The sequence below is a fragment of the Phytophthora infestans genome, genomic scaffold, assembly GCF_000142945.1.
Source record: "Phytophthora infestans T30-4 supercont1.15 genomic scaffold, whole genome shotgun sequence".
NCBI lineage: Eukaryota > Oomycota > Peronosporomycetes > Peronosporales > Peronosporaceae > Phytophthora > Phytophthora infestans.
Window position 1 is genome coordinate 2,986,913 of NW_003303744.1, and position 18,294 is coordinate 3,005,206.

Below are 18,294 nucleotides of genomic sequence, written 5' to 3' on the forward strand. Positions count from 1 at the left end.
CTTTAATTGACGTTATCCGTTGCAATTTCCTCCAGCTTTGTTAACTTCGTGTCACTTTCATGAACATCGACATGCTTCCTTTACTTACGCGCGGCCGCCAATGGGCGAGTAGTGACGACGCACACGGTTCTGGCGCCAGCGCACAACTGCAAAGATCGCACCGGCAACAGCCACCAGGGCGAGCGCAATGACGCCCAAGATGGCGGCAATGCTCCACTTGGCCACCGACACGAGCAAGTGGCCCGTCTTCTCCTTCGTCTTGTGGATCGGAACAGGCACAGCCTCCGGAAGCTCCGTTGGGGCAGCGCCCGGCACAGTGAGGAGGTGGCCGGCACCACCGAAATCGCAGGTCGCTCCGTTTTGGCGGTTGAGGTGCCAGTACTGGTTGAAGGCCCAGTCGCACTGCTCCTCCAGAGTGAGGAAGCGCTTCTTGATGTCCGAGCAGTCGATCTCCGGGAAGTTGCACGCGAACGCGAGGCCGCTCTTGAGCTCGAACTCCTTGACTCCACGCTTGGCACGGCAGACGAACTCGCCTCTGTCTTCCTTCACACACGCTCTCTCCACTCCATCGCTCTCGTGGTAGTCCGACACGTTCTTGGGGAAGGCGCCCATACGCCATAGGTCCAGGAAGCTCCACTTGGTCGCAAACTCCGTCTTGAAGTTCCAGAAGTACCAGCCGTGGCCATTAGCGAAGCCATTGAGCTTCTTCAGAGTCAGCGACTTGGTCAACGCCGCGTCGTCGTCTTGGTGGAACGAGTCCTGACTGGTAACGGGACACTTACCGAAGGACGGACCAGACATGCCAGTGCCGTATGGACCCTGGATCGGCTTGGTCTTGTCCAAAGGAGTGCCCGGGAAGCCGTCGCCGAGGTACGTACTGTTGACCGGGCAGTCTATCATGTGGCACTGCACCTTAGGGAAGCCAGGCAAGTTGTCGTTGAAGCCGTTGAGCCACATGGCGCAATTGTCCGTGCCAATAGACCACTCGCCGACAATCACCGGCATCATGGCGTTCTCCATGTCACTGATGACATATTTCTGCTGACAAGCGTTGGAGAAGAAGTCTGCAACCGTTCCAGGAGGGTTCCAGGCCTGGTAGATGTGCGTGTCCAGAGCGATATCGGGGCAGCCCTTGAGGAACTTGGCCCAGAACTGCAGACCGAAGCGGAACGAGTCGTGGATGACGAATTTCCACGAGGGAGCCAACACCTTCACACGTTTGTAGGACTTCCAGTAGTACCGCTTCAGCACCTTAATAGGAGTGAGTTCCCATGGCTCGTTCACCGGCTCGAGACCCATGATAGCCTTGTGGCCCTTGTAGCGGTTGATAATAGCCTCCACGGCCACAATGGAGTGGTTCAGGTTGGCGTAGTTGATGCTCGAGTAGTTGTGGTTCTCCACGTCAAAAGTACCAGCCCATTCAGCTTGACGGATAGGCCAGTGCTCGAACGTCGTGGTGCCCACAGGCTGCGTGCTGGCAATGGACGTCCACTTGACATTCGACGATTTGCCACTGTTGTCGAAGCCGTTCTGCGAGCCAATCAAGCCGTGGATATCCAGAAGGATTTCGAGGTCGTACTTGAGAGCCAAGTCGGCCACGCGGTCCAGCGCCTCGACGGCACCGTCCGTGCAGCCAGCAAAGGGCTCGTACGGGTTGAACATCCAGTCACCGACCGGCACACGCAGCGAGTTGACGCCTGCAGCAGCCAGCTCGGCGATGTCCTTCTCCGTGACCCAGTTGTCATAGTGGATACGCAGTTGACGGTTGGCTTCCTCCTTGTCCAGTGCCGTGCAGAACGTGTGCATGTCCATGGCTGTCTTCCCCGGAGCCTTGTCACCGAATCTCTGCTGGGTGTTGAGGAACTGGTAGAAGAGCGTGGGCGTGATCCACGGCTCCAGTACGAGCCAGCCGCCCAGGTTGACACCGCGCACTTGCTTGTTGAAGGGCGTGGCGTGCGTGTCCAACGAGCACGTCATGTCCGTGTCGTTGGGCTTGAAGGACTTGAAAATGCCGCTGTCCTGCGAGAACATGGAGGCCTCGCTGTGTTTCCAGTACCACTCGTAGTCAGGCAGGTCTTCCGTGTCGTGAGGACCCGAATCGGACTTCGGCTTGGACGTCGGTGCATCCGTTGGTGCCTCAGGGGCGGGCGGAGCATCGGTGAGCTCGTCGTGCGAGTCGTCCTGAGGCACGTCCATGGAGATGATGGACTGGCGGAAATTGGGCTCGCCCAGGGCGGACTTGCTGGAAACGCTCGGCTGCAGCGACAGCGCCAGAAGCGCACAGAGCGCTGCCGCTGTCTTCAGGCTGGACCCGACCAACATTCTGCCTACAGATTCGAAGCTGGCAACTGGATACAGAGTCTAGTGCGCACCTCGGAGCAAATGCGGAAATGAGAGAGGATCTTGCGACTGATTCGACTGCACCCTTTAACGAAGATACGATGGCTGAAAATTGCAAAACTAGACGGTATGGTGGACTTAATTTTTGTAAGGCACACAGCCCAGAAATGAGATAGGGATAAGAAAAATTACGTGATAGCCTATCATGTTGCGATCTTCCGTGTTGAAGTACTTCATGGTGTGGCAGCCAACCAAATGAGCATGGCATATCTTTAGCAGCTTGCTAGCCAAATGATAATAGGCAACGCATGCGCGCTTAGTCTGAGCGTCACCATACACGCGTCTGGTCTCGTTGCGGCAGGCCAGCGCCGCTTTGGCCCGTAGCGGTGCTCGTAGATGGTGAAGTAGAGTGGCGTGCGCTCCAGACACCAAAGTTTGTAGAGTCTACTGTAGACGGGTCGGAAAAGAGAAGGGGGCCCGAATCTGATCATGAGACACATTCGATGGTGATCGATAGCTGGCGCCATCGACCGACTTGGTAACGGCGTCTTTTCGAAAATGAGAATCAGGTTCATTGTCCAGCGCTATAATAAAACAAGGCAACCAAGGCAGTTATGAGCTTCGTTTACGTGAGTTCTCACTTTGTTCAAGCTATCCATACTTGCTCAGGACCTCAGATCGAGAAACTCGCCTAGCAGCTAGGCTAGCTAACGCGTACGTGTTGTCCAACTTGGCCCACCATGTTGAGCGATATTGCACCCAGCAATCGGCGTCCATGATCGTGGTCAGAGTTCCAACCGTCAACGCTGTTGCCAAGAACTCTCCAGGTATCAGTCATCCGACACCCGGATTGTTTCCAACCGTTCGTTGCCATTGCGATTCTGAATTCTGCAAGGGCGTCAATTGCTTCGCGATGCTTCTACCATCGATTTTCAATCTTGCACAATTTGTTTAAAGATGTGGTCATTAGGGATCAAACGTTCACGACGTGGCCGATCAAAGGAGAGTATTCTTGCCGTCTTCTGTGGCGCGTGACAGCCATGACGACAGCCAGTCCACTTAAGCCCACTGCAGCACACACGAGGGTCCAGACAAGGATTTCCTTACTAACGGAGGCGGTCAGGAATTCCTGACGCTCGACGCTAGACGGACTGGGGATCGTCATAAGGTGTGCTGCGCCGCCAAAGTCACATGTAGCGCCTTCCTCACGGTGAGCATGCCAGTACTCGTTGAACGCCCAGTCACAGCGCTCCTCGATCGTAGTAAAGCGCTTGTCAATGTCGGTGCAGTCCACCTTGCCATCGTCGCCACCACAGGCAAAATCCAAGCCGCTCTCGAGGTCCGATCGATGAACTCCACGCTTTGCCGCACAGACGAATGCGCCCTTGTCCTCAGCCAGGCAAGCCGAGAAGACTTCCTCGTCGGAGCGATAATTCGACACATTCTTGGGAAAAGCGCCCTTACGAACCAGCTCCAGGAAGTTCCAACGCGAGCCAAACTCCGTCTTGAAGTTCCAGAAGTACCAGCCGTGACCAACGGCGAATGCATTCAGCTTCTTCATGTTCAAGTTACGCGTGAACTCGCGCTCGTCGGTGTCGTCTTGCTGGCCAAACGACGTGTTGCTGGTGATCGGGCACTTGCCGAACGACGGACCGGATTGGCCAGTGCCGTACGGACCTTGAATTGGCCTTGTAATATCCAACGGAGTGCCGGGGAATCCCTGGCCGAGGTAGGTGCTGTGCACGGGGCACTGTGTCATGCGGCACTGAATGTTAGGGAAACCCGGCAGATTGTCATTGAAGCCATTTAGCCACATGGCGCAGTTGTCTGTGCCCAGCGACCATTCACCAACAATTACAGGCATCATAGCGTTCTCCATGTCGGCAATCATATACTTTTGCTGACAGGCATTAGAGAAGTAGTCTGATCGGGTACCGGGGGCGTTCCAAGCCTGGTAGATGTGGGTGTCCAGGGCGATATCGGGGCAACCGCGCATGAACTGCGACCAATACTGGACACCGAACCGGAACGAGTCGTGCAGCACAAATTTCCAGTGCGGCGCACGGGCCTTAACGCGCTTGTAGGACTTCCAGTAGTAATCTTTTAAGAGGTCAATGGGCGTGAGTTCCCACGGCTCGTTGACGGGCTCTAGACCGATGATGGCTGGGTGCTTGGCATATCGCTCGACTATGACCGCCACTGTTGTAAGTGAATGGTTTAAATGCTCGTAGTTAATGGATTTGTACGTGTTCGTAGCAAGGTCGAACTCGCCAGCCCACCCGGCGGAGCGTAGCGGCCAGTGCTCGAACGTGGTGGTTCCGATTGGACGAGTGCTGGCAATCGATGTCCACTTGACAGACGAGGACATCCCACTGTTGTCGAAGCCATTTTGCGAACCGACGAGTCCGTGGATGTCCAGCAGCAAGTCGATGTTGTACTTGTAGGCGAGGTTAGCAACACGGTCCAGTTCATTGACAGCGCCGTCCGTGCAGCCGATGTAGGGCTCATACGGATTGAACATCCAGTCGCCCACCGGTACACGGAGCGAGTTCACGCCGGCTTCAGCCATCTCTTTCAGGTCAGCTTCGGTCACCCAGGTAGCCCAGTGAATACGCAGTTGGCGATTGGCTTCTTCCTTGCCTAGTGCCGTGCAGAAGGTGTACATATCCATTGCCGTCTTCTCGGGGGCCTTGTCGCCGAACCGCTCTTGTGTACTTAGAAATTGGTAAAAGAGCGTGGGGGTGATCCACGGCTCCAGCACCAACCAACCACCGAGATTGGCACCGCGGACCTGCTTGTTGAATGGAGTAGCGTGTCGGTCACTGGAACACGTCTGGTTCTCGTCGTGGGGCTTGAAGTTTTCGAAGAATTCGAGATTCTCGGAGGTGAATTCGTGGTCGTTTTCCCAATACCACTTGGCGTCCTTGATCCCCGGTAAGCTGTCGTTGTTGCCACGCAACGTGGTGTCCAGGACGTGCTCGACGGGCTTAATGGCCGTTGCTGCCATCGACAACGTCGAGAGTGCTGCAGCCACTTGTAGCAAAACCTTCATGGCGACTACGGAAACGTCGGAAGCTTGTGCAGGAGCGGAGTGAGGTGTGCGCTGCTTGTGTCTGAATTGGAAATGAGCCAGAGAGGGCTATGGACAAGGAAATCGCTCGTCGAGACGAGCAATGCTCATGAGCCATGGCCTGGCCATTTGGGCGATACCTAGTACATGTACTCGATCGTATCGCTTGCTCGACTCAAGGTGCTGTGCACTGACACAGAAAAGGCAACAAGTCACCACTGAAAACTTCAACGCGGCATAAACGGACACGACGGTAAAGCGCTTGCACAGAGGCTCAAACTTTTTGCCGTTTTTTCAGGTAAGCAATGCTAACTTAGCATTGAAGTTGGAAATGGTCTCGGAGAAAATGGCGGTGTCTTCGCGGCTGAGAAAGCGAAAGACCTGCAGCAAAAGGCATCTTGAAAGTGATTGGCGTAGACACTCGAAATCCGAGTGTCTACGACGGTCACTTTTAATTTGGGCGGGTGGTCAGTAGGATACCAATACATGTATTATACTTGTACCGTGCTAAGCACGGCGTGCTTGCCTGCATGTTCTTCTCTCTCGACTGTACGTGTACACAAACACTACACCTTGACAATTCACCGGAAATGCTCGCGCTTGCACTCCAACCAAGACAGACTGCCAGTCTTCATCATCGAACTCCGCGCCGCGCTCGTCACCTGCCCACGCGGCAGTGCCCCACCCAATGTTCCGACGTACGTACAGTATCTCTTATAATACAGTCTTTGTATACTGTATTGAAAAAGAACACACGGCCTCATAACGGCGGAAGTTCGCGCCAACTTGGTCGGCTGCATCAAAATGCGATGCTGCCCGGAACAAGTCGATCTTCGTTAGCTCGCGTGTTGAAGTTCAGAACAGATGGCGCACATTTGAAGTGGCTTTTGCCAAGTGGCCTGTCCATCGCGACAGCCAAAGCTCGCGTCCTCAGCCTGACGCGCGCAACGCGTGGTTGTGCGAACCTGACACCACGCCGGAGGAACGACAACATAGCCTTGGAGCTTGCTTTGCACGAGCCGTACATGGATTCAGAGAGGATAGAACTCTCCACGCCGGACAAGAAGCGAGACGAGAAGCGAGATAATACGCATATCCTCGTCGATCATGCACATGTAGTGCCCACCTTTCATTCCCGCGGCAGAAGCTCTGCATGGATCACGCAGTGAGGAACACTGTGGACTAGCAATTGCTTGTGAATCAGCAGGATGTCACGGCATTCTCTGCTAGGCTTCACGTCATCGAGACACTCTCTTGGAGAGAATGGCAGCACCGCCGGCTGAGCGGTGAATTTTTGTCGGGAAGGCACTCAACATTATTGCTGTACCGGTAGTGCTCTATTTCCCCCTGATGAAGAGGCACATTTTTTTTGTAAGAAAATGGGCAGGCGTTATTGTGACCGGTTCCACCATTTGAGACAAAACATCGATAAAACAAAATGTAACCAACGGATGACTTTTTGGGCTCGCACCAGTTCGACAAAACACGGACTAAATTTGCCCATCGACCATCCTCCGGTCATCCTTCGACAAGATATAACACACCGATGATCGCTGACAAAACACTACCTTATGCGACCCTTCAGCGCTCAGTGTACGAACGAAATCTTCTCGAAGATGCCAGCACGAGAGAAGATCGCGCGAGGGCGTAACTATGCTGTAGCTGAAGAGTTGGAGCTAGCGCGAGCATGCGTACAGGTGTCTACCGACGCATTAGTCGGAATTAACCAGACCGCCAAGGACTTTTGGTGTCGAGTAAAGATATTATGAAGAGTTCGGAGCTCATATCGGTTGCTCTAGTCAGGAAAGATGCCAAGTCGTACGTGGTCAAGCCTCCAGGCGCATTTTGGTCAAATTCAAAAGTCAATTGCAAAGTATGCTGGCTGTTCGACTCACATTGAGTCTCTGAGAACGTCTGGATCAACTGAGAGGGTTATGATGAAACAGGCGTTGGCGTTGTATAAAGAGCGCTACAACCAGCATTTTGCTTATGTAGAGTGCTACGACTTGCTGTCCAGGTGCCCAAAGTTTGCGAAGGAGCTTGATAGAGATTCAGGTCGCGGGCAATCTTTATGCTCTGGGAAGCGTTCTGTGTCTGACGAGGAAACTGAGACTACAAACATTGGGCAAACACTGTCCGGTCCTCCTACCAGCGATAACACAGACAACGAGCGTCCCAACGTCGGGGTTAAAGCTGCAAAACGAGCTAAAGTAGAGAGGTTGATTCCACTTCGAGCAGTAAAAGCCCAGGAAACACTAGCACCGTCGATGACCCTAAAGGTGAAAGTACTAAAGGATCCGCTTCACATCAATCAAGCCCAACAGCGCCTCCAAGAAGAGCAAGTGCTACACACAATGCTCAACGAGCTTTTTAGTACTGTGCCAGCAAGTCGTGAGCACGCTACGTACCTAGAAAACCGTCGTGCCAACTTGCTGCGTCGCCTTGATACTGTGAGCACGATCTCACCTCAAAGGCCTCCATTAGACTCCGCCACCGCCGCCTCGCATGATTTAGCTGCTCTGCTATCTTCGGATGCAAGCTCAACACCATCCTCACCAGAAAACGCGGATGCTACAGCTCAAGATCGACTATTTCCGAGAGATGAGTCTTCGACACCACCAAGCACATCATCGACCGGTGACAATTCATCTCTTGCAACTTTCGCTTCACAGGACTACAACCTACCATCGTCATCGGACATTTCATCCACGCTATCGTCTTCGTTCACGACGGCAAGTTTTCCACCACTAACTCAATTATCTGATACTCCAGCTTCGTCGATCGAGTTCACTGACTAGGATGTTTTTCACGTGACTACTTTGTTTTTTTAACAGAAAGCTAGCAAATTCATTCAAGAATTAACGTTAATAAAAAAGTCTTGTCAGCTCACGATCTTTATTCTATTTTAATCGTCTGCTTCACCAAAACACTTCCATACATGTTCAACTAAGTCGACCTGCAGCTGAGCGTGACGTGAAGCGTTCTTGATCGTATTAATGCGTGCTGTGAGCTCACCGAGCGATCTAGGTCGATATCCAACTGGTCGTGAAACGCGAAGCTTGTACAGAGGATTTTATTGCTCGTCGTCAAACAAATATCCGTGCTCATCGACTGAAGAGAAACGATTCTCTTCACATATCATGTTGTGCAGGATAATGCAGGCTCGCATAACGTTATTCATGTTCAGCCGTGAATGTAGTTTGCACGGTAAGGCTAAAATCCCCCATCGGGCCTGCAGGACGCCAAATGCGCGTTCGACATCTTTTCTGAGCGCTTCCTGTGTTTTTGCATAGCACTTTTGCTTGTTACCACGTGGTTCTGGTAATGTGTTAACAAATGCAGCCCAGTCAGGATATATTCCATCTGCTAGGCAATACGCCATGTCATACGAATGTCCATTAACTTCGAAATTCACTTGAGGTGCGTTTCCTTTCATTAATTCATCGAGCACGGGAGATCTATCGAGAATATTAAGATCGTTTAGCGCTCCAGGCCAGCCAAAGCTAGCGTGCCAAATCCAAAGCTCTTCATCTGCGCACGCCTCCAGAACAACCGTAGTTTTTTTTTCTCCTTGCCTTTAAACTGCCCAGCCCAACCGGTCGGGCAGTTTTGCCACTCCAAGTGCATGCAGTCGATGCTGCACCACATTCCGACAAATCCACGCCGCGCATTTAATTCGAGTAGCCGCTTCATATCTGATTCCGTAGGAGATCGTAGATACTCGTCACCAAACTGCTTGTCCACGGCATCCACAAAATGACATACGTTACTGTAGATAACCGTCTTGGACATCTCCAGATTCTCGTCTATAGAATCAGCGGACATTGCGTAAGCTAGAACCCTTAAAGCAGATGTCACCTTCATAAGAGGGTGAATGCCCATTTTCTTTGCTGCATTCGGTCGCTGCTCAAAATACGCGGAATCTACATCAAGTACACCGTTCAAAACGCGATAAAACATAGTCTTGCTCATGCGATTTCGAATTCTAAAGTCATAATCATCATATACTGGAATCGGCGCAAAATACTGCTCTACAAAGCGCTGGTAACGCGTCTGAAAGTCTCGTTTCTTGTGGCACGTTTGCCGGGGCGTGACCCTCCGCGTCGCTGGGCGACAGCATGAGGATCAGGATATAGGAGCTGCTGAATGACAAGATCCTCCTCCTCGTCTTCGTCTTCAATGTCGAGATAAGCCTGGGGGCATCTCGACGCTGCGCTAAACGGATTCACCGACATGGGCTTCTTTTTGTGAGATCTGGGGTGGATTGTCTTCGTTTTGTCCGAGCTGGTGTGGAGTCACAGGTCGATCAAATTTGAGTATGAACATTATTGACCAATTATAGCTTTTGTATTGTCGCAACTGGTGAAAATGCTCTGAGTGTCGCAATAAAACATAATCGACGATTAGAGGGCACAACATAAAAGGGACCAGCCGCGCTTCGCTTGGTTGGGCGCCCCTTCGGCGCCCTCGCGGTTCGCTGCGCTCGCAATATGGAGATAGAATGTACTGGAAAGTGTAGTGCTCGGCTCGCTGGTGAGCTCAGCGCTGGGCCCGCCTCGCACCCGCTCACCTTAGTTGACGCTGCGGCTATGGCACCCATGTCGCCCAGCCCCGTGTGTGTTATCCCAGCGATGGGCGTGTTTTTCTCCTATGCTCTCGAAATTCACCAATTCTTGTTTAGGTTGTATAATCCGGATACGCATACAGTGCTAGCGGTTAGTATACTGCCATCCTTGTTATTTTTTTACGGATTTTATCCCATAGGAGGTTTTGTTGCACGCAGTTGGGACCAATGAAAAGCGCGCAGTAAGCCGAAGCGGACGCCACTCGGTTTAGATTAATCGGCCATGTAGTCTTGCTGCAATCGTGAAAAAGGTGAAGTTGAAGTTGGCCTCGTTGGCATATACTGCCAATTCGACTAAAGCGAGATCTACAGCTAGTTAGACGCCAGTATTTCGCTCAGTACTCCGTCCTAGCTCCGTGACGCTCTAGCGTAGCGATGGAGCGCCTTGGCATCGACTAAATCAGCTTTTTAATGAGGTCGTTTCCGATCGTCGCCCAAGATGCCTGAATTGTTTCAATGAGGTCTTCTCTCGTCTGAAATTGCCGTCTTTGAGCGTAGACGGCACGCGCGAGTACTCCTCACATGTTTTTGATGGGATTTAGGTCCGGTGACCTGGCTGGCCAGTCCATCACATCGACTTTTTCCTCCTTCAAAAACGCCTTCGTGGTGGCCGAGGAGTGAATGGACGCATTGTCCTGCTGAAAAACGCAGTCCCGACCGTTCACTCGGTCGATGAAAGGTAGCAAATGCTCAGAGAGCGTGTAAATGTACCACTGGCTGTCTTGATTGCCATCCAAAATCACCAGCTCAGACTTACCACTAGCACAAAATGCAGCCCAGACCATAACGCTCCTACCATCACTTTGGCGAGTAGAGTAGACTTCAGGTTCGCGGCGCAAATCGTGCCAGTAGTACTGCATACAATCCGGTCCATCGAGATTGAACTTCTTTTCATCTGAAAAGACGCAGGTTCCCCATTTTTCTTCACTCCACGTCACCTTGTCGCGAGCCCACTTAAGACGAGCCTCCTTGTGCTATTCTTGGGTGAGCTTGGATCCTTTAGGCATGCTGGTAGTACCTATCCATGCACACACACATATGTTAGTACACTTGTAGGATGCTGGACATCATTATATTAAAAGAACACGCCAAAACAACGCGTCCTTGGCTGTAAAATAAGCACCGGCAGTATACTAACCGCCAGCCTCCTCAAGCAAGGGAGGCGTTTTTTCTGTGGTGGGGGGAGGAAATGGCCGATTGATCCTGAATCGAGTGGCGTCCGCTTTGGTTTAATGTGCGCTTTTTGTTGGTCTGTTATTAGAGCGAAGTCATCTCAAAAGCGAAGTCATCCTCAAGGCCGAGGCTAGCCTCAAGAACGAAATCAGCCTTTTTGTGGTGTTTCCAACGCAATGTGTTCGACAGCAACTGTATAATTCAAGTTAATCAAAGTATATCGCTTCATATGCACATCTGCAAGTAGCGATAACGCTGGTACTGCAGTGCCTTCTTACGTAATTCACCTGTGCTTTGTCCACTACAGAACGTTTCGAATGCAAGCAGAACGTACACTCCAAAGTAGCTGTCTAGCTGAGCTCCAGCATCCGCAACATAGGGATCACTCTGTAACTTTAAGTAGCTGGCCTGTTGTAACGGGGTACGTAGTCCCAAGAGTACCCCTACTTACATGAAGTGTGACACGTCACACTTCATGATATCTGGTACATGTCACTAGTGACATATAGTATGTAAATTTAACTCAAGCTTAGCCTACCTATAAATATTTGCAGCTTACGACTTACCTTAAATTGGTCACCTCGCTCCCTTAAGCAAAAAGGAGCCTGTGAACTACTGTTCACTGAGAGTTTGTATGCTCTCTGAAGCCAACTTCCTCTAGCGCAAGGTGCTGTGTGACCCCGTCACATTTGGTAGCACTTGTAGTCAATCCACGCCAACGCGGTAGACTACCTGAACCTCTCTGAAGCTCGTCGTCATGGATAGGAACGACTTCTTCCATCTGAACGACTCACAGCTCGAGTCGTCTCGGAAGATGGCTATCATCTTCGAGATGAAGGATATGCAGAGCCTGGTGGCGTCAACACCGGCTGAGCAGCTCGATCGTGTCAGTGCGCTTGACGCTTACGAGCGAGGGCTCATCGCACATGTGCCAGAAACCCTGCAAGCTCCGGCGGCGGAAACAAGTCCACCACACCCGAAGCCAATACGGCTGACGGTGAAGCTAAATGAAGGGAAGGAAAGTGAGAACCTTCACTTCTGGGTTCGAGAGGTAGAGGTCGCGATGGACGCGGATCTGATCTCGACCGAGCAACTTCGCGTTGCTTTTGCCATCTCCCATCTTAGCGGCCGAGCTAAGAGCTGGGTGTACACGCGGGAGGCGACATCGCCTGGATGTTTCACATCATGGGCTCAGCTGTGCGAACAGCTCCGAGCCGCGTTTCTCCCGGTGAGTTACGAGTACCGGCAGCGTCCGTTCTTCCTCTCATGCAAGCAAGGAAGGCGCGAGCTGCACGAGTACGTCCAAGCGATACGGAAGCTCACGGCGTACCTAATGGCCAGCCCACTTAACGAACACATCAAGGTGACTGTGTTCATGAACGACCTTCGAGTGGGCCCGGCGCGCGCTCAGCTGTTCCGGGCGCAGTCGAGCACCCTCGAAGAGGCGATTCAAGTGGCTCTTCAGGAAGAATACAGTTATCTTCAGGCGCGCACACCGATCTCAGCGTGGCCAGGGAGTTCTGTGTCGAATCCCGGTCGAGCAAACCCCGTTCGCATGGGACTTGGGTCCACCGAGCAGTGCGACATTTGCTGCTTTGGCTTCGGGAAGCTAGTACACTTCAGTCCTGTGGAGGAGAGAAACCGCAGGCGGACTTTCCCTAAGCCTGTCCTCAAGGGTCGCTGGCAGAAGCCAGGACCCCGGGGAGAGGGGAACGCCGGAAACCGGTAACGAAGTTCCCCGTCACGGCCGGTAAAAGAGTGTTATCACATCTTCGATGGCGAGACCGGTTTGCCCGTCAAGGCATCTGGTTTTCATATGAAACCGTTCCAAGAGATTGCAGAGATACAGAACCTCGAGGAAATGACGGCCGAGGCTTTCCTGGCCAGCCTCGAGGCTGGGGAGATTGCCGAGATGGTGCTCATAAGACCAGAGGCCACTTGGGAGGCCCTTAACTCCTCCTCTGTCCTGGACGAGGACGTCCTAGGCGAGCTGAGCAAGCAGCGTCAGACGGGTTCTAATATCCTTAGAGCTCCAAGGATCCGGTGTATCCTTTGGTGACGAAGTATGCGGACATGGTGAACAAACATCCACCGACCCAGCTCCCTCCGGATCGAGGCGTACGGCATGACATTGATCTCGTGCCTGGCACAAAGTACTGTGTCCCGAGACAATGGCCTCTTCACACGAACGGCGCGATGTCATCGATGCCTTTTTCGCTGCGAAAACGAAGGCAGGCATGGTGCGGGAGTCAAAGTCTCCGCACTCGACGCCAACGTTCTGCGTTCGGAAGTCGAACGGGAAGTGACGTCTAGTTTACGCTTATAACAACCTGAGAAACGCGACGATGCCGGCCTAGACACCAATTCCAATTCCACGAAAGGATGTGTTGTTTAACAACATGGCCGGAAGCGTACTGTACTGTGCGCTGGATTTGGTAGACGGATACTACCAGATCCTGATGCGCGAGAGCGATATCCCGCTCACCGCGGTGAGAGCTCCAATCGGCATGCTTTGAAAATGGCTCGTCACGCCGCAGGGCTTGTCTAATACCCCGGCGACATTCAACCGCCTGGTGACGCAGCTGTTCAGGCCAATGCGCGCCTTCGTACAAACGTATTTCGACGACATCTTCGTCCATAGCCGTACCGAGGGAGGCAAGACGACCATGGAGCTGCATTTGGGACACATCTGTCGAGTGCTGGACGTGATGCGAGCGAACAAGCCCTAGACCAACATGTCACCCGAGATCAAGGCTATCGGTTACTTCGTCAGCAACGTGGGCGTTCGGGCTGACCCAGATAAGGTCCAGGCCATTGCAGCATGGCCAACGCCCCGATCCCAGAAGGATCTTCGAACGTGGTTGAGTTTGGCCAACAGCCTTCATAAGTACAGCGCAGGGTACACTGGCCTCGCTAAGCCCGGGTCGGGCCTCCTTCAGAAGGACGCCGACTGGCGCTAGGAGCAAGAGCACCATAATGCCTTTGACAGCATCAAGGCCAGCCTCCAAGAGGCTACTGCCCTGGTCCTGCCGGACGAGACGAGGCCGTTCAGCGTCGTCTGCGATGCCTCTGATAATGCCATCGGTTGTGCATTGCTGCAGGCCAACACGGCTGGTCTCGAACGAGTCATCTCGTTCCAGTCCAAACAGCTCAAAGCCGCCGAGCGAAACTACCCTGTCCACGACAAGGGGCTCCTGGCAATGAAGTATGCCCTTGTGAAGTTTCGGGTTCACCTTCCGGGCTCCCGGCCCTTCGTGATCTACACAGACCACGCCCTTGAGGACGGCGACAAATTCGCCTCACCTCGCCCAAAGGATGGCGAGGTGGCTGTTCTTCTTCGCGGAGTACAGCTTCCGCGTCGGGTACAGCCGGGCAAGCTCAGCGTGCTTGTGGACGCCCTCTCTCGGCGTCCAGACTACGAGTTGGCCCACAACACACGGGTGACAACGGATCTATATGATCGGATACGCATGGCGTATCGGGACGATGAGGCTGTCGCGCCTAGCGTCAAGTTCCTCACGGCAGGAACGAGCGCGAAGTCCGACTGGCTTTTGTCGCGACAGCGCTCCCGTCTCCACCAATATGAGTTGAAGGATGGCCTCCTCTATTACTGGGTGGAGCCCAATGAACCTCCACGGGTGGTCGTACCCAACGACGAGAATCTGAAGTTTGGTATTATCGCGGGTGCGCACGGTGCGCCCTCCAGCGGCCACTTGGGTCGCGAGAAGACCTTCCTGTCGGTCTCTCAGGCCTTTTGGTGGACCCGCATGTACAAGTGGGTCACCCGAAGATATGCGAAACATGTCAGCGAGTAGAGTCCGCAGGGCACGCTTCGGCTCCGCTACAGAGCCTACCCGCTCCAGCTGACTGTTGGAGGTAGATGAGTCTTGACTTCATCTTGGGGACGGACATGGCAACACTGGGATTTTGGTGTTCGTGTGTCGGCTGAGCAAGATGGTACATCGGAGACGATTGTCTCGGACCGAAACCCGCGATTCACGGCCGCGTTTTGAGAAACACTATTTCCTTTACTGGGAACTCGTCTGCAGATCTCAACTGCGGATCATCCGCAGACAAACGGCCAGACAGCGCGTCAATCGAGCGCTCGATTACTCTTTGCGCAGTGTGCGCGCGGGAGCCCCACGTACGTGGTCGGCACAGCCTCCAGCTGTTGTGTTTGCGCTCAACAACGCGGTGCACGCGTCCACGGGGCTCACGTCTTTCTTCTTGAATGGCTTCCGTCGCTCCGAAGTGCCTCTCACTCTTCGAGGAGACAATGCATCCTTGATTCTAAGTGCGGGAGAGGCTCGGAAAGCTCTTTCCTCCCAGGTCCAGAAGTGAGACCGGTTTTGCTGCGGAAATAAGTGGAATCCTTTGTGGATATCAAGCTGAGCGTGATCAGCGGGGTCCGAGATGCCGTGGCAGCGGCCCAGGAGAGCCAGAAGGAGTACTCTGACAAACATGGAAGATGAAACTTAACTGTGTTTCAGGTGGGTGAATTAGTGCTATTAGATACGAGGAACCTACCGCTAGACACTGTAAGCTCTGTCGGCAGCAACAAGCTGAAGCACCGCTTCATTGGACCGTTCGCAGTCCTGACCAGGTATGGTGCGTCGTACACCATCGACCTGTTCAAGCCAATGACGACGCACCCGACATTCTACGTTGGACGTCTTAAGCGGTATCATGATCCGCAGGGGTTGCTGACTCGCAGACCGATACAAGGAGTCGAGATAATTGTCTCCAATTTCAGCTGCTGCCGTACGTAGAAAACATGTCTGCATGGCAATAGTCGCGTACTCGCAAATACATATGAGCACTCCCAGGTTGTGTAATGGGCTCTCCCAAGCTACATATGTAGGTAGTTTTATAGGTTCTTTGTAGTGGTTCACACCATTACATAAGTAGGTAGATTTGCATTACAAAAGTAGGTGCAGCAGCACACGAGTAGCGTGTGCTGAGCTTCCGTCACCTTATTGGTTGAAATATGGGGAGCCAGACCCATAATCAACCAATAAGGAGTTGACGTGTATTTGAGTGGTCAGGGCAAGCTGCCCTGGACCTAAAAAAAAACAGAGTTGATTTTCCTTCAGACTAAGTACTTGGTTTCAGTATCACTGGACTATTACGCTTCCTCATCACTACGTGTAAGCAAGTAACGGACACCCCAGGCCCGCTACACCTGGTAGCACTTTGTAGTCCTTCCCACGACCAAGTTCACGATGAGCCAAGGCATGACGTCTGAAACGCCAGGGCCGACCCTGGAACATGCTGCTTTCCCTCATCTCACTATGTCGAGTGGGAAGCCCTTCACGCCTCGCGGCGGTGTCTGGTGAGGCTGTAATCGCGTCGCTGCTGAGCTCAGCGACGTCCGACCAACAACGCCAAGCAGCCCAAGAGTTCATGGAACGCGAGCTAGCCGATGCGAATCGGCGAGCAACAACTCCCGCGCGTTCCTCGAAAAATGATGTCGTGAAGCTAGAGACGTCTACCTACTCCGGTGAAGGAGCGAATCGCCTCCTGCTGAACCGGTGGTTTCGCGAGGTCGACATCGCGATTGCTTCGAGAATGATCGAAGCGCAAGAGTCAAAGGTCAATTTCTTATTGTCCCGGTTGTCCGGGAAGGCCAAGGAATGGGCCCTCGGTAAACTTGTCGTTGATCACGACGCATTCCCCACTCTGGAGTCTCTCCAGAAAGATCTTAGGCTCGCGTTCGAGCCCCCTCAAGACGAGTCCCGCGTGCGTTCCGAGTTCTTCGCCCTTCGTCAAGGTAAAATGACTATGCGCGACTACGTCCAAAAGACTCGCCACCTCGCGTCATGCATCGTGACAAATCCGATTGACACAGCATCGCAGGTCCATGTATTCGTATTCGGCATGCGTGAAGGCATGACACGGTACTGCCTGACCCGAGCGGAACCTTCCTCTCTCGAGGAAGCATTCGCCCTCGCATTACGCGAAGACTACGTAGTGGCGGCGTCTTATGCGCGCGCGATGTCTACGGCAGCTCGTGAGTCAGCCCCCGAGCCCATGGAGATCGACGCGATTGACGCGTCGAATAGTCACCGTCAGTCGACTTCTCGTGGGCCCAACAGCCGTCCTAATCGCCCGCTCACTTGCTTCCGCTGCCGGAAGATCAGTCATCGCGCGGCGGAATGCCGCGCGCCAGCGCCGGTATTCGCGCACACCGCCGAAGTCTCACCTGCCGTTCAGTCAAAAAACGGTCAGGGCCAGTAGGTGCGGGGCGCCCTACTGGCTGGAACGGAGGTCTGGGTCCCCCGGTGGCTACCCAACCTTCTAGCCCTCCCGTGCTCCACGCACACTTTAATGCCACCACCACGTCGGGCGACTCGAGGCTGATCATCGTCAGTCTTCATGTCGCCGGCGCCCGGCGACCACTTCGCGCACTCCTGGACTCAGGAGCGTCGAATAACGTCTTTCGTGAATCGTGCTTATCGATGCTTCCAAGAGAGATCGCAGTCCGTAATGGTCGAGGTCAGGTCGTCGTCAAACTTGCTGACGGAAAGCCACGCCGCGTTGCGCGGCGCGAGATCACGTTGCCGTACACATTCGACGGCTTCCGCAGCAACAACGACTTCCTCGTGATTACGCGTTCGACTTCATCTTGGGTATCCCGTGGTTGTCACGATATCAACCAGAGATTGACTGGTTGGCTCGGTCGGTTAAACACCGCTCTGGCTTCGATGTGAGTGAGGTGTTCACACACCTCCTGGTTGCCCAGAAGGACTGGCCCCATGTCAGGGTCGTGGACCGGTTGTCCACAATGCAGGTTGAGCAGAGAGCGAGCGATGGCCCTCTCTGTATGTCTTGCACAGCGCTGTTGCGCGAAAACCCCTCGCTGCGAAGCGAGGTTGTTAACACTTTGGCGGTAGGGCAGGGGCTCCCGCAATCCGAGCAGGCGGTCGAGCATGAGTTCCCGTCACGCAACACGGCGGTCGAGCATGGGTTCCCGTCACGCAACACGGCGGTCGAGCATGAGTTCCCGTCACGCAACACGGCGGTCGAGCATGGGTTCCCGTCACGCAACACGGCGGTCGAGCATGGGTTCCCGCAACACAACAAGGCG

The 18,294-nt window shown here is 53.5% G+C and overlaps 3 protein-coding genes across 3 annotated transcripts; all 3 read right to left on the minus strand.

Moving 5' to 3' along the window:
• Positions 1-84: 84 nt before the first annotated feature.
• Positions 85-2,322, minus strand: PITG_09798 (glucan 1,3-beta-glucosidase, putative; the record flags this gene model as incomplete). Its single annotated transcript, XM_002903345.1, has 3 exons — positions 85-249; positions 316-2,163; positions 2,251-2,322. The coding sequence occupies 3 exons, from the start codon at positions 2,320-2,322 to the stop codon at positions 85-87; spliced, it is 2,085 nt and encodes a 694-aa protein (XP_002903391.1).
• A 991-nt stretch (positions 2,323-3,313) lies between these two features.
• On the minus strand, positions 3,314-5,392 carry PITG_09799 (glucan 1,3-beta-glucosidase; the record flags this gene model as incomplete). Its single annotated transcript, XM_002903346.1, has 1 exon — positions 3,314-5,392. One exon carries the CDS (start codon positions 5,390-5,392, stop codon positions 3,314-3,316), a length of 2,079 nt encoding a protein of 692 aa, XP_002903392.1.
• A 3,498-nt stretch (positions 5,393-8,890) lies between these two features.
• Positions 8,891-10,010, minus strand: PITG_09800 (uncharacterized protein; the record flags this gene model as incomplete). Its single annotated transcript, XM_002903347.1, has 3 exons — positions 8,891-9,216; positions 9,489-9,694; positions 9,973-10,010. 3 exons carry the CDS (start codon positions 10,008-10,010, stop codon positions 8,891-8,893), a joined length of 570 nt encoding a protein of 189 aa, XP_002903393.1.
• Between the last annotated feature and the right edge of the window lie 8,284 nt (positions 10,011-18,294).